General features: G+C 45.6%; 1 protein-coding gene across 6 annotated transcripts in view; it reads left to right on the forward strand.

Moving 5' to 3' along the window:
* ILDR2 (immunoglobulin like domain containing receptor 2) overlaps positions 1 to 26633 on the forward strand; it is a 68459-nt gene extending 41826 nt beyond the window's left edge. Inside the window, exons 4-11 of one of the 6 annotated variants that reach the window (XR_006266112.1) lie at positions 616 to 672; positions 3722 to 3868; positions 4914 to 5090; positions 13363 to 13476; positions 17315 to 17531; positions 18662 to 19337; positions 20581 to 21377; positions 23877 to 26633. Coding sequence is in view for 5 of the 6 variants with exons in the window: in XM_043450273.1 (XP_043306208.1) it covers positions 616 to 672; positions 3722 to 3868; positions 4914 to 5090; positions 13363 to 13476; positions 17315 to 17531; positions 18662 to 19337; positions 20581 to 20616 (1424 nt within the window). In the remaining variant the exon portion in view is untranslated. Of the gene's footprint in view, positions 1 to 615; positions 673 to 3721; positions 3869 to 4913; positions 5091 to 13362; positions 13477 to 17314; positions 17532 to 18661; positions 19338 to 20580 lie in introns of all 6 variants that reach the window. The other 5 variants (XM_043450273.1, XM_043450295.1, XM_043450288.1 and 2 more) reach the window with 5 other exon arrangements.
* Positions 26634 to 27047: the final 414 nt, after the last annotated feature.

The raw sequence follows: 27047 nt of genomic DNA on the forward strand, positions 1-27047 counted from the left end.
GGCGCCATATGGAAAAGCCGTCCCATATACACTGTACAGAGTGTTTCTGAGGCCAGAAGGAATGTGGAAGAATGTGTAATTGATCTAGCTGTATCTTTTCCTTCCCTTTGAAAATTTTAATCATTGACATATCTTTAGTCTATAAATAGAATCATGTAGGGAGATAATTCTGAGTCAAAACCAAATATGTACTTTTGTGTTTATATGGACATGGGGCTGTATATGGATGTATGAAGACATAGGTTGACTATTTAGATAACAGATGTGTTTGACTTTCCAATAAAATGTGTGGATGTATAGATGAATGGAGATGGTATGTGTCAAGCAGGATTTTTTGTATTTGAAGCAAAGATTTCCTCCTTCTATAATAGTTGGAAAGAAAGTTCTGTTTCTGCTTCTGCCTGGTTTAGGTGCAGATTTCTCCTAGATGGCTGCTAAGGATTGATGGAGAAGGTCATTGTCTTGACTGAGCCCAGCCTTGGGAATGTGCCTTTCATCACTCAAAGAGCAGGAATCAGTGGCCCCATGTAGGGATGGTACAAGCTAAAGCCAGGCTTCAGGCTGTATTTGCCTTTGGAGTAACCGCTTTTCTTCTTTTCCTTCCACCTCTTCTAGGCAGAACAGGGCTGCTTGCTGATCTCTTGCCCAGTTTTGCTGTGGAGATTATGCCAGGTATTCAGTCATTTAACTCTGTATTTGCTTAATTTGCTACCCCTCCATCTGTCTTGCTTCTGCATTAGTTACTAATTGCTCCTTTAACTTATTTGCACATTTGTCTATATGTGTCTGTGGTATTTTCCAGGATGAACTAAGCCCATTGGAAGAGTCTTGAAACTGTATTCCTTCTGTTACTAGGCCCTAAAAGAATAATGGTGATTAAAAATAGGCTGAGATGGGGCCCCAGTCCTTGTATGTCGGGTATGCAGGCCCTTTGACAGTCTCAGTATCTTAGTTGCACCCAGTTGCTATAAGTATCTTTAATGGAGTTGTTATTTATCTGCATTCCTTGTTCCCTAAGTTTCATGTTTGAAAGTGAAAGTGAAAGTCGCTCAGTCATGTCCAAGTCTTTGCGACCCCATGGACTATAGAGTCCATGGAATTCTCTAGGCCAGAATACTGGAGTGGGTAGCCTTTCCCTTCTCCAGGGGAACTTCCCAACCCAGGGATCAAACCCAGGTCTCCTGCATTGCAGGCAGATTCTTTACCAGCTGAGCCACAGGGAAGCCCAAGAATACTGGAATGGGTAGCCTATCCCTTCTCCAGCGCATCTTCCCGACCCAGGCATCGAACTGGAATCTCCTGCATTGCAGGCGGATTCTTTACCAACTGAGCTATCAGGGAAGCCCAAGTTTAATATTTACCCATTCATTATTGTACAACCATGTTACTTGGAATTGCCTTTTATAACTTCACCAAAACATTTTTTCAAACTTTATGAAAGCTATGTACCCCTCCTACCTTGAAAAGTACACATTTACAGGTCTATATTGCTTTCTATACAATCTATATTGCTTTGTATACAATAACAAAGCAATCACAAAGCAATAACAAAGCAATTTAGGACTTTTTGACCTCCTAAATCCCTGGGGTCCACGGACCCTATGTGAAGGACACCTGCACCAAATGCACACCTCTGTCTTTTTCTGTAGCTTCTTTTGAACATATCAGCTAGACAAGCCAGCAATAGTTTGATGCTGCACTATAGCCCATCATGGAAGGAGCTCAGAGAGAAACAAGAATGAACTACGGGAGAGGACATATCCAAACACAGAAAGTAGAAAAGGGTGAGATTCAGTTTTGCTTTGAGGGCTTCTGCCAAAGGGTTAAGAGCTGACTAATAATTGAGAGCAACAGAAAGATACAAAATAATCCTGGCGATTGTTTTAGACTTGATTCAAGTTCTAAGAAATATCCAGAGTCCTCACAATTGAGCTTCACTCTTCTGTGAAATCTCCAGATGCTTTCCCATTAGCGGGTTAACCCAAACACAGACATTCTTCTTACTGATGTTGATCCCAAGATCACAAATAGATATTTCTTTGTGATCCACCTTATCCAGAGTTCAGTCAATTTGTACTTATTTTTTCATCAGAATAAAACCCACAGTGTTACACTGCATTGCTTCAAACTACATGTTGTATCTACAAGTCCCAAGGAAAAGTTATTGTCTTTCTCATATCTGGTCCTGGTCCTCTGAATTTCCCTCCCTTCTGACTCCAAGAATCCTTTCATGGCTAACATTTTTTGTTTCTCCAGGGCAACCTGCCAGTCTTTAATCCTTGACTGCCTGACCCAAGTTGTAGCTACCATACCACACAGCTCTTCTAGTCCTCAGGGCCCATATCTATCTCAGGTCACATTGTGTTATTATGTTAGTGCAAAGGCAAGGCCAAAGCCTTCAACTATCTACTGTCCTCAGCAAGAAGCTCTTCCAGAACATTCTGGCCTTCTCACTTCCGCCCTGAAGAGAGGGTGACCTGGTTAATTTGAGTGTATTTCTATTGGGTGAGTGAAGAGGGACACTTAGGAAATCGAAGTTGTGTGTTTTCTCTGAGAAAATTATGTTCTAAGCAAAGGTCAAATAACTTTATCATTATCACAAAACCCTTTATCTAACCAAAATGTCATATTCTCAAGCTCTAAATGAATGTCCTATTTTGTTGAAGAAATATTTAATAACTAAAATTCAAACAAAATAATGTGTACTTGACATTGGTTGCAAAGGGATTTTTGGTAGATGGTTTTCAATCAAAATGAATCGCTTTAATCTTTTGCTTTGAAAGGAAATCATGGCTCATTCCAGTCCATCCCAGGCCCCCAGCAGGACATTAGGTCTTATAGCCAAGTCCCAAAAGCATGACATCAAGTCACTCGAGGGCCACAGTCATTTTTATCTAAGCCAGATAAAATTTGTTTCCTTTCTCTTTATCTGTTGGATGGGCAAATGAATTAAATTTATATTCAGTCTCTGGCCGAGCTGTGAAAATAGCTGATGTTAAAAACATGGTCAGATATACACATTAGCCTTGCTGGTCATCACAGCCTGAACCACTTTAGTCCGTGGCTTTGCTGGCTACGTAGCGCGGTCAGCCTGCCTGTGGTCAAACCATTCTTAGGGGACAGGGACAGCATTTCTCTATCAGAGCCTATGTCTCTAGTTTTTTCTAGGAAATGGTTTTAATCTCAGTTCAGATGCTGAGCACAGGAAAGGCGTCAAGAGGCAGTCAGCAGAGAAAGCAGATGGCTACATAAGGGACCTGGACCGCCTAGAGGTGTTCTGATTTAGACCACATAGACACGGAGAACTTTTTCTCAGGACTTACACTATTAAGGGATAAGATTAATTTGACTACAAAAGATACATATTCAGGGAAATCACCACTTTGTAGCTCAGCAAGCAAAGTCCCCTGTCCCCAGCCAGGAATTTCTCTGCTCTTGTCCCCTACCTATTCTGACACCAGTCAGTAAGGTAAGCCCTCTCCCTGGGAAGGGGCCCTGAAACTGCTCCTAGCGTTTTATAGTGGACATGATGTGTGCTCAGTATGACCTGGGTAACCGTCCCTGTCCTCCACGCCCCAGCCCAGCCCTGGGAGGGCCTGCACCTCTCCGAGTCAGAGCCCCTCCTGAGTCTGGGGGCTCTGTGTCCCGTTACACGCTCCCTCTCCCAGGGAGGCCCCGGCGGGGCCGCCGCGAGTGCGGATCTCTCTGTGCATCCCTGCAGAGTGGGTGTTTGTCGGCCTGGTGGTCCTGGGAGTCGTCCTGTCCTTCGTCCTGGTGGGGATCTGCTGGTGCCAGTGCTGTCCTCACAGCTGCTGCTGCTACGTCCGCTGCCCATGCTGCCCCGACTCCTGCTGCTGCCCTCGGGCCTGTGAGTGAGAAACGCCGCCTTCCACCAGACAGCTCTGTGCCCTGAGCGCCTCGTCCGCCACCTGTCCTTCCGCCCCAGAACGCATCATCCCAGACTGCCCTCTGCTGGGAGCCCCTGACTTCCTGCGATGCCCATGCCCGTTTGCCTTCTCACACACAGGCACCTCTCCATGCCTTTGATCCACACTTACATCCCTGCATTTGGAGTTCTCTTAACACTACTGATGAAAGGAAGAGCAGGTTCAGGATGGTGAGGTTGTGGGGTAAGGCTTCTGCCCTCTCCTTGGGCATCCAAACTAGAGAACACTTTCCCTGGCCATGCCTCTCACGTGCAGAGAACTCTTCTTTTTACCAGCAGCATGTGCAAAGTACAGCCTTTGGGTCCCCTCCAGCCACAGAGGAGTCTTATTTACTCCTATGACAAAATGGTCCACAAAGGAACTCGTCCTCATTTCGGGGTTCACAATTTTACCTCCCTGGCAGCCCCTATAGGCATTAAGTTTGGCACCCCTGCCATAAACATCTTGAAGGAGAGAGACACAATGTGTATCTTTAGTATCCTTAGGAACACTGCGGATTCTGTGAGGCATCAGGTTATCTGCTCTGCTTTTGAACTCAAAGAGCAGGGCCATGTGTCAGCGCATGGCTGGCTTCACCTCTCTAGAAGAGGTTTGGATCCTCTGGGCAGTCCAAGGGCTAGGCCTCCTACAGAGGCTGAGGCAGCCCACATTCAGGGTGGTTGAGTGGGCTGCTGCTGCCCCAGGGGAGGCTGCTGTGACAGCTCCCAGCACCACTGAATTACTCAGTTGCCAGGTACCACTAAACACTATAATCCCTTATGTCACTGCTGGAGGAGTCCAAGAGGGTTGGGGAGAGTGCTTCCAATGAATCAAGTCAGGCCTAGTAGAACACACACATACATACGTGAGCCCGCGCCCGCACACACATCCAGGAGCTCCCTTAAGCACATCTTCAGGGATTCTTGATGTGAGGGTTGTGGAGGGTGGAACGATGTAATCTCTCTTGCTCTTCATCTCCCTCCACAGTGTATGAAGCAGGGAAAGCAGCAAAGGCCGGGTACCCTCCCTCTGTCTCCGGTGTCCCTGGCCCTTACTCCATCCCCTCTGTCCCCTTGGGAGGAGCCCCCTCATCTGGCATGCTGATGGACAAGCCGCATCCACCTCCTCTGGCACCAAGTGACTCCACTGGAGGAAGCCACAGTGGTAAATGCAGTTCCAGACTGTCCTGCCCCATGCTCCTGTTGGGCTTCCGCTCTGACTCCTTGCTGATAAGAACCGTCAGCTCAGTGATGCTTCTGTGGAAAATGAGTATCTCCATTCTGGAAATGGGATCCTGACAGCTGGATCAGATATCTCCTGAAATGCATGTCAAGCTTGCCAAGGGCTATAGGACATAGTTGCCCCTTGCTTTCTTCCTGGGCCCCACAATAACTAAAATCATAAGAAAGAGAGACAGTGTTGATCATTGTCTCTGAATGTTGATCATTCAGTTAATAAATAGTTATCTCTTCCATGTCTAGTGCTCAGGACTTTACCGGGTCCTCTGAGGAACACCCAGAAGTGTAGGACATGGTTTGTCTAACCAGCAGTATGGCCCAGCCAGGCAAAGAGAATGGACCTTTCCTAGACAATTAGGTGCTACAGTGTATGTACTGGGAGTTCAAAGAAGAAAGAGCTGGAATGCATACAAAGTCGTCAGGGAGGAGGTGAGATTAGACCCAGGCTTAGAGGTGTGAGAAGGATTAGGAAAGCAGAGACACTCACAGGCCAACATAGTGGAAACCCAGAGCTAAAAGAACAGTGTGTGTGCTTGACCAGCTTGTTGGTCTGGCTGGCAGACCATGGAAGAATATGGTGGAGCTAGATTAGGCAGGGTCTTGGAGCCCCTCCAGAAGAGCCTGGGTTGGTGCCATAGTAACTGAGAACCCCTGCAGCCAGGCTCCTGAGTGGCGAGGTGACATGCTGACAAAGTGCTGAGTAGGACAGAGGAGAACCGGAGACCTTGAGCCGAGGTGTGATTGATAGGTTTCAGGTGGGACATTATGATGCAGACAGAGGGAGTTGAGTGGTAAATCTGAGAGATGCTTTGACAGAGCAAGCAATCGGATGTTGGAAATCTTTAGGATGAGCCCAAGTTGTCTAGTGGTGTATATCCTAGACAGAGAAGAAATACCTGGTAAGGAGAGTTTATTTGGATGATGATTAGCGCCACTGAGGGCATGATAAATTTGTTGTTATAGGCAAGGGTAGAAGCGTATAGGGCCGTTAAAATGGAGCTTTCCTGGAGGCATCTGAACAGGACTATACAGAGTACTAACAGTCAGAACTGTGTACGGAATATGTTTAGGAGGTGACTTTTAAATCCCTAGATGTAAATGAGCCACAGGGCTGGTGAAACAGAGGTTTCTCCCCTGGAGGGCTCTGGACAGACTTCAGTGGGAAGCGGGGGAGAATGTCTAGTTTGTTTAGTGACCTGTCAGTGCTCCACCATGGAAGGGGTGGGAATCCTCAGTGAGTAATTGGTACTTGTGTTTTTTCTCTCTCAGAAACTATTAGTAGAATTCTGATGTATGAGATCGGGAATGAGTCATAGACTGAGAAGTAAAAGTTAATCATCAAGGACACACAGGGCATTAGAGAAATAAAAACAATACAGTCCATTTTCCCAGAGGATGCAGAGGGCAAAAGAGGCATTAATAGGACTTGTCTCTGCCTTTTTCTCCCAATCTTCTTTCTCTTTCCTTCCCACCAGGACCCTTCCCCCTTAGTTTTTATTGAGTAGTAATAAAATGACTATTATTTTTAGGAAGGCAAATACTTCTCTCCTGTTTTCAACTTTTTTCCAGTTCCTGCTTGTTGCAGTTCAATCATTTTGACTCCATCCTGCCATGCTAACCAACTGTAGTTAGAAGTGGCTTAAAAAAAATAGGAAAAAAATATGAGTTCACATAGTGAGAAATTCCAAGGTAAGGTGGTTCTGGGGTTGGTTAATGGAAGAGTTCAAGTGGCATCACTGAGAGACCTGCTTCTTTCCATCTTTCGTTCAGCATCCTGAGTGCATCCTCTGTTCTCCTGGACTAGTTCCCCTCCAGATCCCATGATGACTGCCATAGTCTCAGATACTATATGCATTCAGAGATGGAAAAGATACGCTTCTTCCTTGTGCTTCTTTGCCCAAGAGGGAGGAAAGCTTTTCCAAAAGTCTCCTTCCCTTCCAGCAGACTTCTACATGTCATTTTATTGGCAAGAATTATGTCCTGTCTCCATTCCTAAACCATATTGAGTTGGACCCACCAAGACTCATCTCTCAGGCCAAAACACCTATTCACCTCAGAAATGAACAGTCAGAATTCTGTTAGCCAGGAAAAAGGGGAGGATGCACAACTAGCTTTGACCACAGCTAGTCTGGCTCATGTTACCTGGCTTACTGAGTCAGAAGTGAATTCTTCATGATCCCTACCAGGCACATTTCTGTACTCATTGTCCCATGGACAGAATTACTGATGGCATTTAGCTATTTCTCCTTTAAGAAAGGTGGCTTAAGCCAGCATTCCATGTAGATTGTTTTTCAAAGAATGTTAGAAGTGTTAAGAAATGCTGATTTAAAAGATGTAAATTTAGCCTATTTTATATTTTTATGCTACTTCAATTTTAGGGTAATCATCTAGCAGCAGTAATTTTTCAGATTACATTTGTACACAATACTCTTTGAATGTTCTGTATAGTTGAAAAGGCATCTTTGATGAGCTATATATAGTATAGCCAGTTAGTTACCAAATGGGGGAGAGAGAAAAGGAATCCTGACTCCTCCTCCCATTCTTCATAGCAGCTATTTATTACCTCTTTACAAAAAAAAAAAAAAAAGGACTGTATCCTTCTGCCCTGCTCTGGGTCCATTGCTTTGTCAAGGTTCTCTTTTTATTGAATCTCCAAATCCCACCCCATTCCCACCTCATGTGTCTGGCCTTTCCTTCTTTAGTGATTTCTTCCTGTCAGCATTCAATACATGCTCAGATCTCTCGCATAAAAACACAACAATTTGCAAAACCCCTTAGTCCTCTAACGCTGTGTCCCTGTCCACTTTCCCCTCTTCACAGATAAACTTCTTGATAGAGTTTTGAATATTTAATGTCTCCTTTTCCTCTCCTCAGCTAACTTCTGTCTTGCTGTCACTTTTACCTCTCCAAAGACCAGCTCTTGCCAAGACTGCCTTATCGCTAAATCTAATGGATGCTTCTCAAAGCTTGCCCCCCTTGACTTCTCAACAGCATTTGCCACCCCTGATGATACATTCATATTCTTTGCCCTCCTCAACACTGTATTTTGTAGCTTTCCCTAGCCATTTCGCTATATGCTGGCTGTTCTTCTCTGCACATCCCCTAGATGTTGGTGTCTCTGTTTTGTCCAAGGTCCTCTCCCTGGGAAATCTTACCTTGTGCATGGCCTCAGTCATCATCTGTATGCTGATGACTGCCAGTCTTTATGTGCATCCTCTCTCCTGTTCCTCAGTCCCACATATCCAACTGCCTTCTGGACATTTCTACCTGAATGTCTTTCAAGCATTTCCAATTCAACCTCTATCTAGGAAAGGGAATTCATCTGCTGTTTCTCAACCTCAGACCAACTCCAGCATTTCTTATTTCAGCGGATGGCACTGTTATCCACCTAGTAGCCCAAACCAGAAGCAGGGACTTGATCCTTATCCCTCCCTGTTCCTCACTTCTCTCATCCAGTTGGTCACCAAGTCCTTCAGATAGGCTCTCAAAATAACTTCGAATTGGACCATCTCTACTCAACTATTCTAGTCATTGCTGCCATCCTCTCTTCCCTTGCTTGAATCCATTTTATTTTCATATCTACCTGGTCTCCACTCATCCTTCTTACAAAAGAACTGAATAGGCAAGTAGGGTTTTAAAATGTCATTTTTCAAACTAATAAGGATATATGCCTACTGTATGTATACAGAGAATATGCAAATTTTAAGCATCACTTCTCCCACAGCTGAGCTGCTATCACCCTGGGGGTGGAATCTGGCAGCTGTTCCATTATCCATAAACAGTCTTCCTTAGCTTATTAAGGTAGGACAGGAAGAACAAGGCTATAAACCCATGGATATGTGCCTCAGACACTTTTGCAAGTTCTACAAATTGGATTTGGTATTAAAGGGGAAATTAGCTGAAAAATAGTTGAATCTTAATTGGATCAGAATTATCAGCTCTAATCTTCTAACAATAAGAATTTTTTAAATTTGGCATCAAAATGAATATCCCAATATTCCTTCTCCAGTAAAAATCAAAGTTGGTGAGGCTAGTAAATTAGAGGAGCTGAAGTATGAAAACCACACCAACCAAAGGACTTGGACCAGGCTGAAATTCAAAACAGAAATAAGTCTTCCACTGACCCTGAACTGAAACATTACCAGGAAAAAAAGTCATTTTCCAAAAAATGCTGGTCTTTGGCCAATAAAGATATTGTAGGATATTTGTTATTAAATATTGTAGGATATTTCTTTTTAAAATATCACCATACCTCAGAGAGTTCTCTGATCTAAATTACAGATAAAAATCAGCCCGACACCGTTCTGTTTTCAAATCAAGAAAAATTTAATGAATGCCTACAAACTTTTTCTCAAGGAGTTTACAGTCCAGCAGAATGGTTTTGGGGGGCTTGTGAATGGAAATAAAATGAGTGAAAAATAGAAAGGAGCATGTGATAAGACTGATCTCTGATGTCAGCTCAGAGAAGGCAAAGGCTCATCTGCTTGGAGGGATCAAGAAAGGTTTTCTGATGTTTTCTCTGCTCCTGAGCATATATGTGATGCAGAGTCAGTTCCTACCACAAGGAGAGAATTAGTTATAGTGTGCTGCCCAATCAAATTTACAGCTTTTGATTAAAAAAAAAAATCTTTTCAAGGGAGAAGGGCCCAGCTTTCTAACTGCTGAAACCAGACGGACGATGCCTCTGGAGTCTACCAGTGCTCCACTCTGTCCTTTTTGACAAAGGAGACTGATTTAGATTTCTGAAATTATGAGCTGGTGTGACTGAGAATAAAAGCTGAAAGTACTGGGCCGGCCTAAAGGTTTGTTCAGGTTTTTCATAAGATGTTACAGGAAAATCCAAACAAACTTTTTGGCCAAGCCAATACATAGCACAGTAATGTCTCTGTATAATGCCAGTACTGAAAGGCAAAGCTGACATCTTCATCTGAGACTGTGAATGGTTACTATGACTTTTCAGAGGCACAATAACCTATGCATACATGATCAGTCTGTGTCATAATTAGGAGCGTAAATTGTTATAATGACACAGAAAGCAATCTAAGCTCCAATCCAAGTTGCAGTTAAGGGAGATTTCCAACTGTTGCTTGAGGTGGCGGCCTTCTCTCACCACCAGGGGACGGCTGGTACACCGTCCCATATAGCAGTACTCTTCCCCCTTTAAGTATTACTGAATGTCTGCCTTAACAGTGCTTCACATAGTAAGAACACCTAGATAAAGACACAGCTGCAGGTAGAGTAGACCCCTTCTTTAAGGCCTATAAACATGCTCCTTTTCTTAACTAAAAACGTTGTTGTTTACATTCCCTAACTTGTGTCCGACTCTTCTGCAACCCTATGGACTGTAGCCCGCCAGGCTCCTCTGTCCATGGGGTTCTCCAAGCAAGAATACTGGAGTGGGTTGCCATTTCCTTCTCCAGGGGATCTTCCTGGACCAGGGATCAAATTTGCATCTCCTACACAGGCAGGTGGATTCTTTACCTCTGAGCCCCTAGGGAAGCAGACTAAAAATATAATCATCAATAAAAATAACAAAACTTGCCTAAACCTTGCTGCTCCCTCAAGCTACCATTCAAGGCTTCCCCTTCCTGTTCAAAATTCTCCAACAAACCCATCGCATGTCTCTTCTGCCTTACTTTGTAATTCCTTGTAATACAGTTTCTATTCCTGATTTTCCTTTCATTCATTCATTCATACAAACTCACATGTTTGGGGTGTCTGCAATGTGCTAGGCTCTATGCTAGGTGCTCAGGAATCATAGATACACAGAGAGAACTGGTCCTTGATCTCAGGAAGTTTACAATCTAGAGAGAGAAATTCTACTGTAAATAATCTTTCTTAAGAAAGCATTAACCTCACACCCATCCCCAGGCTGGCACCATTTCAGCTCAACTAAACATACTATGTTTGTTTATGAATATACTCTGTGTAGAGCACCATCCTGGGCTTTACACTGAGCTAGAATGATAAGCATTCTTTCCCCTCAAGAATCTTTCAGAAGATTAGACATTTATACAAATCATTTGAAACAAATAGGAATATATTAAGGGACATATGATGAAAGTTCAAAGTAAATGATTTGTAATTTGGGGGTTGGATAGAGAGAGAAAAGAGAAAACTTTTCTAGCTAGAGAAAAAGAAAGCCTTTTGGATGAGATGTTGTTTGTGCTGTCCCTAATAATTACAAAGAATGCAAAGTGCTCCATTGAGTTGGTCTTTGTTGTCTTCTTTCTTTTTTTCCTTTTTTGGTTTATGTATTTGTCTTCTCTGACCTATAAGATTATTTAAAAGGTGAAAATTATTAGTTGTATTTTGTAGGCATGAAAACTGAGTCCTGGATAGGTCACCACTTATTTGAGGTCCTTGTGGCCCACAGGGTGCCCAGTTCCCCACTCCCCAGCCCTGTGTTTTATCCATCAGACACAAATGCCTCAGAACAGACATAGCATAGTTCCGTGGGATAATTGCATTTTAATTGAACTGTCTGTGCCTCTCTGTAAACGCCTCTGCAGAGATGGAAGGGTGCGGAGGATGATAAATAAAACCATTTCTGCTAATAATTGCTTCTGCATAAGGATTAAGGATCTAACCTCTGGGAGAAGGTGTCACTAAAAAGCGTGTGCTGAGATTCATTAATTTTTTAAGTAATTCCACAGTTGAAGCTGCATGTGGACTGCCCATCCTGTGCTTATATAGAAAACCAGTGCACCTGCAAATGGGTGTGTGGGCGTCTTCCCAGTTTTCAACACCAAGGCTGTGATTAGAGTCGGTGAAAGATGATATTTTAATCTTCCACATACATGCTTGTGTAGAGGGCTATGTCCACAGCAGGGGAACATAACCAGAGAGCAGAGAGCAGAACGCAGAACTTTCTCCAGAGACGCATGCAGTTGTTTGGTTTCTTTATGGTATTTTCCCTGCTCTGGGAATAGAGAATCTGCTTCCATCCCCATTGTATGGTCCTGGCTGGCCACATGGTAGGATAGTGCCTCGGATGCCCAAGGTCCACCTCTGGGTTCTTCCCTTTTGTCTTCCTTTTGTCTCTCTCTGCTGCTTCTGGCCCCAGACTCCAGACAGATAAGAAGCTCAGTGTGGTTGGGCTTCCTTCAGACTCCATTCCAGTCCCAGCACTGCCACTTATTGCTGAGCAAGTTATAAAACTTCTCTGAACCAAAGTTTCCTCGTCCGTGAAATGTGACTGCCAATAGCTAACTCCTTATGCAGTTTTGAGGACTCAGTGACCACGGAAGGCAGGCAGCACAGTGCCTGGCACGTTCCAGTGCCCGCAAGTGTTGTCTGTCACCCTTGCTGTTCTGTCCCCACCCCAGTCCTTTCTCTTTGTCTTATCTGTGAGTATTAGATCTGCCTGTGTCTGATCACCCTTGGGGCTAGTATTGCATTAGATTGATGCTTAAGTGATACCGGGCTTCAGCAGCCTTTGTCTCTGACACCATGAATAATGATAATGTGGAGGATGGTATTCTCTCTCATGCTTTATTTCTGTTTTGTTGTTATTAAGCCCTGAAAATAGCACCTGCCTGTAACCACACTGCAGCAGGTTGACTTAATCATGTCTAAAATATGGTATTCCCTTTCCTAAGGGGAAAATGCTAAAGAAATAATAATGGAACCATAACTAGTAATCCATGTATTTTGCATTTTATTTTGTTCTAATGTGTGTAAAGCCTGCATATCTAATATTAGCTTGTATGCATCACCTAGTTATGGAATTTTTGTACAATCTCCCAGGCAACTACAAGTTTTTAGGCCACCTGTGTGACGGTCTCTGACGTTTGGGTATCTGTCTTAAAGCTACATGTGCTTCCACCAAGTGAAGGTATGATCCTCAGACTGTAGAGTGATCTGTATCCCTAGTCTAGAAAGTGGTCTTTTTTAGTGTGAGTATACTCCCCCAGACTTTGAGAAGATGATCTTTAAGTGGAGCAGTAAGAGGTCAGGAAGTAGGAAGGAGAGGTCAGGTTACTGGAACAGAATTTTTCGTTGATGTGCCAATCCTCCATTCTAATGGAGCCATCTGGTAAAGGGTATGGTTCCATATATAGAAGAATAGGTTACTATTTCTGGGTGATTTCAGAAAGAGCTGTTAAATCTGGGACCCATGTTTTGACCAGTAAGTTACATGGAAGTCACCTTTTCCTGACTTTTTTCAGCTTGCTATCTTGTTTGTTTCTCAACAGTTCGCAAAGGTTACCGGATCCAAGCTGATAAAGAGAGAGACTCCATGAAGGTCTTATACTATGTCGAGAAAGAGCTGGCTCAGTTTGATCCAGCCAGAAGGATGAGAAGCAGATGTGAGCATCTGTTAGTTTTATGTGATCTGTGCATCATGCTAAAAGGGATTTGGGGGTGACCATACATGGGGAGCCCTCAGCTTTCAGGGTCAGAACTAGTAGGAGTGCTGGTGACACCACCCTAAAGAAAGTAGCTTTGAGTACACGGAGGAAAGAAAAAGGGGTTCTGGTGTGAATAATAGGGTGGTAGCAGGGAACTGTATTCAATATCCTATAATAAACTATAATAGGATTGAAAAAAAAAAAAGAATAGCTCAGTCATGTACCATCTTGGCTTCTGTTGCCTCTTTGCATGGGGCAGTCAGTATTGCTGGGCTGTGCAGTGGGGTTGGAACCATTTTATTAAAACAGCCTTTCCCTACTACTTCCCTTAAAATATATTCAAAATAATGGCTTACAATGTGGAGGCTTCAGTATCAGTTTTTTCCAACATGAAAGGCCCAGTTTTTTCCAACATGAAAGGCCCTAGCCTCGAATGACAGTCCAACTGCCAACTTGCCATATCAATGAAAGTAAAAGAACAAGTCTGCCAAATGAATCTCGTAAAAAAGATGCCTACATTCCTTTCAGATACCCAGTGGCAGAGACTGAGGGGCAAGCAAAAAGTCAAAAGAATGTTTTACTTATTGAGTCTGTAGGCAGCAGGGCCCCAACCCTTAACTCACCCACAGACCTTGGAGACTTTGCAGCTGACATAGCTGATTCTTGATTTGGACTCCAGATTAGTATCTATCATGAAAAGCAACACAGGGCAGGTCTGACATGGATGGGCTAATTACCAGAGGTGCTGGCAGGAGTGGGAATGTGGTCACTACGCTTCTCTCTTTGAACCCTCCTTCCCTTGGAACCAACCCGAGACTCAATGGCATTGTTGGGAAAACAGTCCCAGACTAGAGGAACTTTATTCAGATTAAGGACAACATATTCCTCCCAGTTTGCAACTCTAATTTCATCCTGTCTGAGTTGCATCCATTGCTACCTCCTCCCACCACACTGGCTATAAAAAGACCATCTCCAGATTGGAGTGTCAGGAATGCAGATGTCACTGCGCTTGACAAGCGAGTTGTAACAGTGTTGTCATGGATCCCTGTAAGGGGACAGACAGTAGAGATAGTCAGAGTTCGCGGAGAAAGAGCCCATGGAGGAAATCTGTGAACTCACAGCTCAGAGGAAAAACAGAGGTTAGAAATAAAGGGTAGATCCCGGTTTAGGTGATGTCTCCCGTCAGCCTGGATTAAAGTGGTCTCCAAAGGCCTGGCTGGCCAGAAGGAATCTTAGAGTCCAAGGGGTGGCCTGGGTCAACAGATGAAGAAACAAAAGCCCAGAAGGTTGAAGTGACAATATCAGGACTACAACCGAGGTCTGCGGATTGCCGTCCTGTGCTTTTCTGCTCAACTAGAAACTTTGGAGCCAACTGTGGATGGTGCCATGGCTGCAGTAGCAGTTTATATTCAAAGATCACAGCCTTCTAACTCTTAGGACTTTCGGATGTTGGAGCTGGAAGAGACCGAGATTGTTGAATCTACCTCCCTCATTTTATGGAGGAGGAAAGGGAGGCCAAGACGGAAAGTAACCAGTGCCAGAATTGGAGCCCAGAACTCCTGGAACCTGCAGGTTCACATTATAATAACTGCACAGAGATAAAGTAGAAATCTAAGTTCTCTTTACTTTGAGAGGTTCTATCCCTAAAGAGCAAAGTAAACCCTGGGGTGGATCGTGGCCATGGGATAGTCTTGAAGATCTCATCTCATAAAATGAGCCACACCTAGTTTCAGGTGTGGCAAAGGAGTAATAGATTCTGTGAGAAATGGGAGTTTCAGGGTCAGGCCCATGAATTTCCCAGAATGTGTGATCCTCATTCACCTACTCTTTTTAAGTAGGGGGTTACTCTGGGGATATTTTAGTCTGGAATCAGCAAACCACAGCTCCCAGAGCACATATGTTCCACCTCCTATTTTTGAAGTAAATTTTCTTGGAACACAGCCATGCCAATCTACTTGTCTTATCTATGATTCCTTTCATATTGCAATAGCAGAGTTGAACAGTTGTGACAGTAAGACTTGCAAAGCCTACAGTATTTACTATCTGGCCCTTTACAGGAAAAGTTTGCCTCTCCTGCCCTAGAGTTCCATTATTAGGTGTCTCTGAAGTGGGGGATGTTGATGTTCATGTTCACTGTGGCAGAAGTTTCAGAACAGCATACAGCCTGGACCATCCATCATATGAATGGAGAAACATCTCTTCCTCACTATCTGAAGAGATGAAAAATGTCCATTATTCCCTGAAGTTTAAGGCAAATTCTGAGCCAATAATGTAATTTTTCAATAAACACACTTGGTGCATTTTAAAGTTCTCTTCTGTATGGTTCCCAGAAGACTGGAATTCACTGGCATCGTGAGAAAAGGAAGAATCTAGATTTTATTAATCAATAGGATCTGAGTTATTTCCCTTTAAAATAGGCAGGCACTAGACCATTCTCCTTGCGAGGAGGAAAAGACTTAGATTATAATTCAAAACCAACTGATCACATGACCAAACTGAATGGCATTCCTGGGCAGCCCTGTGTCCTGGTCAAACAGGACAAGGAGGTTGTGTTTATGTCATGCAGGGAGGCCCTCCCTTCCCTTCAGGGGTGGGAACCAGCAAAATTCCTCTGCCCCTCTAAGGACTGTTGGGGATGGGGAGGAGATAAGGTAGAGGGGAACCTGACGCACACTTGTGCTTCCCACGTCTGATCTTAGTGTACCTCTCATTCGGCAGCCAGGCCCTACGCCTTATAATTGTTGATTTTGATAATAGTTTGAAGTTCAAAGGATTTTTAGAAAACAAATGGATTCAGTTACATTACAAATAGATTTGCTAGATTTACTTTTTAAGTAATGTGAAATTCAATCCATTTCAAAGTTTTATAAATAAATAGTTTCTTTTTTTTTTTTTTTCCTTTCCAGAAAGGTCCTTATTCACAAGTGCTTTTGTGAAAAGCTACTTAGGCCACCCTAAAAAATGAGAAAGTTATGACCATCCCCTCCCTTTTTACATTTTTGGGCTGGGACCAGAGCATAAGTGGAGGCCCATAGACCATAAGTGCAACCTAACCTTCCCCTTTTCTTCCTACACTTCCAAACAGCTATCCTGGCCATCCATGGCCACATATACTTGGAATAGTCTGGGGAGTGAAGAGGTCTACTCAAGCCACAGAAATGGACTTGGTACTGTTCAGGGAAAATATTCCAGGTTCCTGGATGAACATCCAGAAGCAGAGTGTGCACACTCTCTTCGTCCTGTGGACTCCATGCTCTGTGGGGAGGGGCACAGCAGCAGCTGGGATGGGGTGCATGTGAAGCACGGCATAGGACTGGCTCTGAAGGCTCCATCTTGGGACGCAGATAACAGCAGGGAAGATACTGTGATCCATGGCTTTTCTCTCTTTTTGCTCCTTTTGCCTCATGCCTGGGATCATCATGGCTCATCACTGATTTAAACAAGAAGAAGCAAAACATTTGAGCAAGGATGATGATATACTAGGAGGAGACCAGCTGCAGAGAGCCTAAGTTCTGGAAAGCCTGCCTTAGGTGGAACAATAACAATTGTTTTCCTATTCCAAGAACAGAGCATGTGGGAAGCCTCCCTCTCTGTAGGCAACTAGGCTTCCAACTGAAGCCAGTTCCTGCTGAGCTGAGAACACAAATACCATTAGTTCAGGTCTACAACCCACCCTGGACAGGACTGAGATCCTCGGGTGGGAGTTTCCCAAAGCTTCCAGTCTTAGCCCTTAACCAAGTTCCTGATCTGTCCTCCAGGTAGAAAGCTCTGTCATGCTTCGTTTTTGTCCTTGCAGATAACAACACCATCTCGGAACTCAGCTCTCTGCATGAGGAGGACAGCAGTTTCCGCCAATCTTACCATCAGATGCGAAACAAGCAGTTCCCTGTGTCTGGGGACTTGGAGAGCAATCCTGACTACTGGTCAGGTGTCGTGGGAGGCAGCAGTGGGGCAAGCCGGGGGCCCTCGGCCGTGGAGTATAACAAAGAGGATCGGGAGAGCTTCAGGCACAGGTGAGGGTAACTGTGGCAAGGCAGCTCTGGTGCTGGGTGCGAGGAGGCAAAAGCTGGGAGGCAGGATGGGTCTGAGGCTGCAAGGATCCGAGAATGGCTCTGTCTGCCCTTCTAGGTTATCCTGCCTCATCTCTCTGTGGCTATTGAACATCCCTTTCCCACATGTATTAAGCAAGGGAACACGAGGCACCATGTGCAGAAGTAGTCAGTCAAGGCTCTTTGAAGAGGGTACTCTAGACCCCTTAATGAGCCCTGCTGACATTTCTCTGCCCTTCTCATATGCTTTATCTTATAACCTCTAAAAGACCCCACCCATCATCTCTCTCATTTCTGATCATTTGTTTTGTGAAAGGTCAAATGCCAATTATACTGTTGGATTTGATTCTCATAATTCTAAAAGGCAGGCACTATCAATGTCCTCCCAGTTTTAAGTTGGGGAAGCTGAAACTTAAAAAATTCTGAGAACTTACACAGGGTCATGTGGTCAGTGAATGTGAAGGGACAAGATGTGTGCCTGGTTTGGTGTGGCTGATGCCCACTGATAGCGCCTTCCCCACTCACCTGTCCTTTATATTGAAGGACAGTAGATTTGCTCTTCTCTCAAAGCACCAACTGCGGGGTCCCTCTGGCCTGCTGCCCCGCGAGGTAACCTGCCCTCCGCTCTGAGGAAGGAAAAGGCCTCTCTTTATCACCAAATATCACAGGGCTCCGTGGGCCACAGCTGTTTGGACAGCAGGCCACATCGCCCATGCCGGCTTTGAGGGTGTGAGAAGTGAGTCAGGAGGCTGTCAGCCAGAGGGCATACCATAGTGGCCAAAAGAAGGCCCCACGTGTGTTTCAGCACCGTGTAGATCACAAAGTAGTTTTATTCACACAACCCCTTAATCCTTAACGCTAACGCACCAGATGGACGGACGCCTTGATTTGGCTGTGACTCTGAGGCGTGAGAGGCGCCTGGGGTCATGCATCCAGCCAGGAGCAGAGCCGGGTCTCCGGCCGCGCAAACTCCTGAGCGAGGCCCGACACGATGGGATCCTTAGATCCCAGCGCAAGCTCCCTGCCTCGCGCGTCTGACAGGTCTTGGGTACCTGGGCCTTCCAAGGACTGACCGGCGCCTCCTCTGCCCGCAGCCAGCAGCGCTCCAAATCGGAGATGCTGTCCCGGAAGAATTTCGCCGCTGGGGTGCCGGCCGTCTCCATGGATGAGCTCGCGGCCTTTGCCGACTCCTACGGCCCGCGGTCCAGCAGGGCAGACGGCAACAAACAGGAGCTCCGTTGCGGGAGCCGCTTCGAGCGCTCGGAGGCGCGGGCGCACGGGAGCCTCTACCAGGACGGCTCGCTGGAGGAGTACTATGGGCCGCGGAGCCGCAGCCGGGAGCCCCTGACCGACGCGGACCGCGGCTGGTCCTACAGCCCCCCGCGCCGGCGGCCGCCGGACGACGCGCACTTGCCGCGCCTGGTGAGCCGCACGCCGGGCACCGCGCCCAAGTACGACCACTCGTTCCGCGGATCCGGGCTGGAGAGGCAGGTGCGGCCGGAGGGCGCCAGCCGCGGCGGCAGCCTCGAGACGCCGTCGAAGCTGAGCTCGCAGCTCGGCCCTCGCAGCGCCTCCTACTACGCCTGGTCGCCGCCGGCCACCTACAAGGCGGGCGCGCCTCCGGACGACGAGGAGGACACGCCCGACGACACGTTGCCTCCCTACAGCGAGCTGGAGCTCAGCCGGGGCCCGTCCTACCGCGGCCGCGACCTGCCCTACCACAGCAACTCGGAGAAGAAGAGGAAGAAGGAGACACCCGTGAAGAAGACGGTGAGGCCCAGGCTGCCTCCCCGGGGGCCGGCGGGCACAGTCGCCATCCCGGGGCCGCGGGGCTGGGGAGGAAGGAGAACAGAGCGGGAGGGCCCGCCATAGATGCGCAGACGCCGGGTGGGGCCCGGGTGGAGAGAGCAGGCCCTCCTGCTTGGGGAATCCGAATGTTAGGCTGCTCTGTCCCCCACCTCCTTCTACCCAGGCAGGACCAGGTGAAGTAACTGGACGTGGAGCCCGGAGCGTTGAAAAAAAGCAGAAATAGCAGATATGTAGGTGCAGCAGATTAGCATTAATGGCCAGCTTTAAGAAGCATTTGGCATCAGGGATTCTAGGGGGTCATTCCCACCACAGGCCTTGAGGTGGGACTATCTATGCTCTATGCATGCTTATATGTGCGCTCCTCCCTACCGCCTCCTCCCTTTAGAGTGAGGGTTTGTAACTTGCATCGAATGCCGGAAGAGTCCACATTCCAGAGGTCAGTAGCCGTTGGTATTTATGAAGGACAGCTCACTTCTTTTTTTCCTTTGACGTTTTATTGAGTGTAAACTGTACTATGCCTGTATATGTGAAGGAAATCGTTCCTTCCCTGCCCAACTCATTTGTCTCTTGTGTAAGTGGCCTTATTTAGACTTTATTGTTTTCCCTCTAAATACCAAGAGCTGCCCAGTGAATCCTGCAGCCGCCTAATGTGAGCTCTGAACCTCAGAGATTGTTGGCGGACAATCACAGGTCGTTGTGGGTTTCCAGGGCGCCTCTGTGCTCCAGAGGCCCTCTCCAAGGCTGGGTGGTACTGCCTGCCTCTCTCGTGGTTTTGTTTTTCTCACGGTTCCCAGCAGCACGTTTGCTTTAGTGTATAATACAGGGAGAGAACATGGACGTAAAAAGGTCCTGGCATGATTATTAACCCCTCCAAAACAAAACCTGCAATGACCCAAGTATTGTGAGTAGAGAAGGAACTTTCAGGTGATGTCAGATTTACGGTGCACCATCCACACCAACTGTTGTGGAACTGTAAACATTTTAGATATCCCTAAAGGGGTGAGAGGTTTTTCTGTGGTCGTGGAACTAAGTTCTATGAGATGCATGTTGGCTTCAGCACCAAATGAGGCTTAGGGGCAGTAGTCACAAACTTAATGAAATGTCCTAAAAGTCAGAGTGTGCTAGGCTCTGCACAGGTGTGGATTCTTCCCAGAGAGCCATTTGTTGTGTTTCTTTCATCAAGCTTTTTCTGTTCTTTCCCCAGAGTGACTTTCCAACCAGGATGTCCCTTGTGGTCTGATATTTGTTTTCAAGACAACTCTCTGAATGACTGGGAATTGGAAACAGAACACGGGGACAAGATACAAATCCAAGAGCCAGCAGGCCCGGGACCTTCTTGGGCCACCACCTTGGAAGATTTGCTGATCTTTGCTTTGGCAAGGGATGGGGGGCAGCCTTTAAGGGAGGCTGATTCCAAACCTCAGTGCCCATCTAACTAGTTTGAGAAACTTATCAAGAAAACAACTACAGGTGAACACATTCCCACACATGGAGTTTATCACCCAGAGTTCATCCTGCCCTGTCTCCTCCCTTAGCCAAAGCAGGATTCCTTTTCCATTTCTGAAAGAGAGTCAGCTCTGGACTGCTAATCTCCAGATAATGCCTGTGCTACAGTCTGCTTTTCCATACCTCCTGTGCTGGGCTTAGAGACAGAATCGATTACTACTATTAGAAGGCCTTTACCCACAGCAGCAGAAGATAGCTTCAGGCAAAATACACCTTTTAGCCCCGTCACTTCCCAGTCACTAGTCAATGACTGTTGTTACACTGCATTCAGGCCTGCGGTGAGCTCAGTGACCATGACCTGCTGGACAATCACAGAAATGACTTCAATTTGCTGTTCTGAATGACAGTTCTTGGCTGGAACAAACAAGAGCTGTCAAAGTGGTATTTCTTTCTCCACTCTGAGAACATGAACTGCTTTTTCTCTCTTGTCATAGCGACGTGAGTCTTGGACATCAAGGGCTCTTCTCGTCCTCCCCTTTCCTGGGCTGTCCACAGGTTGGTGCCACACACAGAGCCCCATGCCCCTCTGCACTCTGATTAGGTTATCATCAGGTGCCTTTTGATAAATGCCCAAGATACACATGTGAAAGAGAAGAGGGGGGGAAAAAAAGAGGAGAAAAGAATAATGCAAAAGAAAGAAAAATGAGAAAGAATCTAAGAAGAAAAGAATGTATGGTCTCACTATATGTTGAATATGGGCCATTTCCTCTACAGGCTCCGCTGGCTCTTCTGTGTGTTTTATACTTCATTTACCATGAGTTGTTCCTGCCCATCCCAGTTTCATCATTCCAGGACACCTGAGTGTGGAGTGGGCATCACCAGGCTGCCACTCTAGATGCTCTTGGGAGATGAGGGATACTGCTTTCTCAGGAAGGAGCACTTCCTACTCCGTGTGTGCATGCTAAGTCACTTCAGTCGTGTCTGACTCTTTTCAACCCCATAGACCATAGCCCTCCAGGCTCCTCTGTCCATGGGATTCTCTAGGCAAGAATACTTGGGTGGGTTGCCAAGCCCTCCTCCTGGGGATCTTCCCAACCCAGGGATCAAACCTGCTTCTTTTACGTCTCCTGCAGTGGCAGGTGGATTCTTTACCACTAGCACCACCTGGGAAGCCCTTTTCTACTCCCACCCCTGCCTAAAGGATAGATTTTGCCTAGGTCTCTTTGGATTTCATAATTTGTATAGATTGTTTAAATTTTTTAAAAAAGCTACAAACTCTTCCCTTCTCATCAAGAAGTGCAGTCTATTTCTCAACCCCTTGAATTTGGGATTGGCCATGTGATTTGATTTAGCCAGTGGCCTAATAACAGATGTGACAGAAGTAGAAACTGACAGATTCTTGTGCATGAGGAAATTTGTCCTCTCTTGCTGCTTTGGGGAACCTTGCATCACCACCAGGTAAATAGCCTGGCTGGCCTGCTGCATGATGAGAAAAAGGGCCCAGTTACCCCCATCACCCTAACTGGCAGCCTATCAGCTCTCAGCTGATTGCAAACATGAGTGATCCCAGCCAAAACCAAAAGAAGAACTGCCTAGCTGAGCCCAGCCCAAACTGCTGATTGTAACTCAAGGCATGAGCAGCTGGTCCACTGTTTAAATATTCATTTTTCTTCAAGGAAAAAGCTGACTTTTTTTTTTCTTGTCTGAATATTTAACCCCCAAACCCCAGACTCTCTGACCTTAGGTGACTGCGAGTTCCTACTTTCTTGGATAGACTTTTGTCAAAGCTTTCCACCCCACACTCTTGTGATGGGATGCTTGTTTAGGTCAGATCACTGGTAGACAGTGTTGCTTGGTCTCTGTGTCCCTCTGCTTCAGCAGTGCTCCATCCTTTGTCTGTGGATCCGTGGACAACTGCTGAAGAAAGTTTCTTCCTGAGCATCTCTTTGGTCTTCTCTGGAACCACCTGACTGGGGCAAGGCCCTTTTCTCAGAGTACCATTGCACTGATGTCCATTTAATTCCTGGCATTTCCAAACCAGTTCTGTGTGTGCAATGAAATAAACAAGTGGCTGGGTGAGGGTCAAAAGGATGAGTTGATATCATTGCTGGGGGTAGAACTGGCCTGCCAAAGGACTTCATAATGGCCTTGGCCTGTATGAGTTGAACCAGGAGGACAATTCAGCCCACTGCTGGCACTTCCAAGGGCTGGAAGACACAAGCCATAACCCTGGTGCTGAGCTTATAGACTTGCTAGTGTCCTTGTCGTCCGAAAGCCTAGGTCTCATCTGTCTGTTTGGGCCCCATTTCCACTGGAAAAGATGATTAAAACACCAATTCTTAGTCACCAGCTTTGGATTTTAAATTGCTCAGGCAATTTTGGAGAATCTTGGGTAGCTGAAGTAGTTATTATTTCTTTATACGGAGCACTGTGTCAGACTATTCACCACCAAAGAGCCCCATAGCACCAGCTGCAGAGACCAAAAATACTGCTTTCGTTAGCCGGGGGCATTTGTGATTTTGGTGAAGGGAGCCATGGGAAAGAATTAAAATCGGAAACCTGAAGGCAACAAAACTACCGGCAGAAAATAAAAAATACAAAGATGATAACAGGCTACTGAAGTAACCTGGGTCCATGGGACCAGGTTGTCCTCGGAAGGGCTGCGTACATCACTCAGACCTCCAGGTTTCTGGTCAAGAGAGCAAACAGTCATTTCTGGGTATGTGGACAGGAGACAAGTCTGACCGGACAAGTCAAGGCAAAGCTGGCCATCCTCAGCACCCTGGCTTTTCTTAGCACATCCTTCTGTTCCTTTCCCCCTGACTAGTCCTGTGTAGAAAGTGCTTACACATGTTAGCTTCCTTCCTTTGTTTTATTGGGGGTAAAAGATTAGGCTTGTGTAAGACAAGATCTCTGTCCATGCATGCGTGTGTGCTCACTCACTCAGTCAGGTCCCATTCTTTGCAACCCTATGGACTGTAGCCCGCCAGGCGCGTCTGCCCTTGGGATTTCCTAGGAAAGAATACTGAAGTGGGTCACCATTTCCTCCTCCAGGGGATCTTCCTGGCCCAGGGACTGAGCCTCATCTCCTGCGTCTCCTGCTTTGGCAGTTGGATTCTTTACCACAGCCACCCGGAAAGCCCACTCTGTCCATGGGGACCCTGCAACGGAATAGAGGAAACAAGAAATCCCCAAGAAAGAATTGGGAGATTTTATACGTATAATATGAAATATTGCTATGGATAAATTACAACAAACCCAGAGAATTAAAGTTTTTTTATTTAAATGGGTATATTTTGATATCTAAGTGTTGTGTGTATTTGTCCATTCATCCTATTTAAAGACATGCTTAGTGATCTGAAAAGCCAGTATTAAAAAATCTGAGCTGAAAGAGGTGAGTTAGAATGGGGAGGGGTGAGAGGCAGAGGGCTGGGTAGGGTGATGCCGGAGAGTGTTTGCCTGCGAGTCACAGCTGAGTCAGGGACGCGTTGGATGAGGGGCCAAGGAGGCAGGTGCCAGGTAGATGAACTTCTCTAGTTTCTTATGCAGAAACTCATGAGGAAGCTAGGAGCATTTGCCATGGACCTGGCGCTCATGGGGTGCTCTCCATCTGCTCCTCCAGGGGTTCAGTTCTGCAGCCATGGAGTATTGCTGCCCACCTTCACTCACACAGGGAATATCTTGCAGAGATGATGGTTCTCCCATCTCCCTTTCCACACCAGGCAGACTGTGCAAACTGGGCATGGGAAATGGCTGTCGCTCTAGCCTAAGAAACATCTAGACCTAGCCACACCTGTAAATATTTCTAGTCTGAAAGACTTCATACAGGTAATCCAGTCAGACCTTAGGCAGCCTTTGAGAGAGGCTGAGGCCACTGATCATGTTGTAACCCAGCCCCTCTTTTCTTTAAAGATGGAGAAATAAACCACTGCTGCTATTAGTGAAGTCAAAAACCTAACTGAGTCTTTTCTTTTGGATTAGCATTTTCCCAAATTGTCTAACCATATAAGTTACCTGATTGCTGCTAAAAATGTAGTGTTGGGCCCTGCGCAGAAGATTAATAGGATGGGTCTGGAGCTAGGATTTGTACTTTTAACACGTATTTCAGGAGAGTCCTGTGATCACATGTATTTGGAAAATCTTACACTAGATCATACCTCATCATGTGCCCCAAACACTTAGTCCTGAGGGTTCCTTGGGCTTCGAATATTTTTTTCCAGATGTCCTAGTGCAGTCGCTCACCCTCCCTTGGGCCTGACAGTGGTGAAGCCCCCAGCAGTCTCACGAGGATGGCGGTGACTGGCTTACCAGGGTCCAGGGGTAGGAGCACTGTGCAAGGCAGAGAGAAAGGATGGCTAGGAACCCACCCTAGGAGGCTGTTCCCAACGCTTCCAGTCCTGGAATAGAGATCCTGTCGTGACAGTCTCGGATCTGACAGGAATTGCAGGTAACTTTCTCATTCCCCTGATGTCATTCTGAGCAAAACTTAGATCATGAATAGAAAGAAACAAGACCTTGGGGGAATGGCAAAAAGAAATTATTTTTTGAAAGATTCAAATCGCAGCCTGACTGGTCAACACTTTCTCCTTAAGACCCAAATTGAATGAACAAAAATAATAAAATCTATGTTACATATTCTTCCAACATCAGATTTAAATGTTGCCACAATCTTACAGGATTTTGAAATTGATTTATAGAATGTAGAGATCCAAATTTACCAAAATGGGGGCCAGGTACTTAAAAAAAGTGCCTAGGTTTTTCCTGTCAGGATCCTTCCTCCTCTTCACCTGGAAAACTGTTCAATGAAGCTTCGAGTAAGGGACTTTTAATGTGAGGATGGAGCAAGGATAGTGTGAGCTGCTTTAAGCAGCAGCCTGAGTTTTAGCACTGCTGGAGGGTGATAAGAATAAAGTTTGTATTTTTTCTATGGTGTATTACTGTTTACAAAACATTTTCACATACATTATCTCATTGATTCCTCACAGTGACCTCTGTGATAAAGGCAGGGTGGATGTGCTGGTCCCATCAAACATAATGTAAAACTGAAAATGACAAAGGCCAAGTGATGTGCCTATTGTCAAATGACTTTTTAAATCATAGAGCCAGGCCTTCTGACTGTCTCTCAAGGGTTCTTTCCAATTCCTACAATACTTGTGGGACTGGAATCAGCCCAACATCTGGGAGAAGAGTCCTGGAGGTGATGCTCACTCATGACATCACTGGAATGAACCTGTGGAGACAAGCACTGTGGGTTCTTCATCTTGCCAAGCATCGGCCCTCAAATGCTGCTGTGAAAGGAAGTCAGTTCTACTCAAGGAGACTTTCATTAGCCATGCTGGAGTTGAGAAAAGGTTTTGATAAAAATGTGCTTTAGATTTTAGAATCCTTCCTGAGAAGGAATTTCTGAGCCAAATAACAAATTCCTGTAGACTCAGAATTCCAAGGCTTGGGGTGAGGCTGGATACAGGTCCATGTAGTCTGGCCCATTTCTTTTGGGAAGGCTAAAAGAGCTACAAATAGCTTGTCTCTTACCTTGGCTTCCAAAAAAGTCACTCTGTATTAACAAGTGTATTAAGCCCTATCCAATGAAACTTTTCTTTGTGGGAATAAAGAACAAGGGAATAGAAGTGACAGCAGGACAAGAAAGGTCAGAAAGCCGCTTCATGATAGTTGCCTGCCCAGTTGTTTCTGAGCCTTGTCTGTGGCATCAAAACTGAAATGTCTGTATCACTGTTGCCCATGACTTTTTTTTCCATATCAGACATATAAAGTGAATTTGGTGGTAATGTTTAAATAAAGCGTTTTCACCTACATTGGTTATTAAGAACTCATGATTTATCATAACTATGTTTAATTATGATCTGTCATTAAATGATCTGAATAGAAAAAAACTCATACAATACATGACCTCCTCAGATTTTCTTAAGTACTGTAATGGAGAACAAACACTGCGGGACTAGAGGCAAGTACTGACAAAGTGCAGTGTACGTTTTTATAGATTTTAATAAGCTTTTTGTGGCCACTCTCACCAGTCTGCACAGACTAACACTCAGGAGGTGAGGAGTAGGACAGATGGTGGGACAATGGGATGGTTCTTAGTTCATTTGCAAAAAGGGTCCAAGCATTTGCCTGCTAGAAATGGCATTTGGGGAAGGGAAGAAGGAATCTGTCTTGGGAAGATTAAATTCTGAGGAGGTTTGGAAAATTCCACAGCATCATAATTTA

This window comes from Cervus canadensis, chromosome 2, assembly GCF_019320065.1.
Source record: "Cervus canadensis isolate Bull #8, Minnesota chromosome 2, ASM1932006v1, whole genome shotgun sequence".
In the NCBI taxonomy this organism is placed as follows: Eukaryota; Metazoa; Chordata; class Mammalia; order Artiodactyla; family Cervidae; genus Cervus; species Cervus canadensis.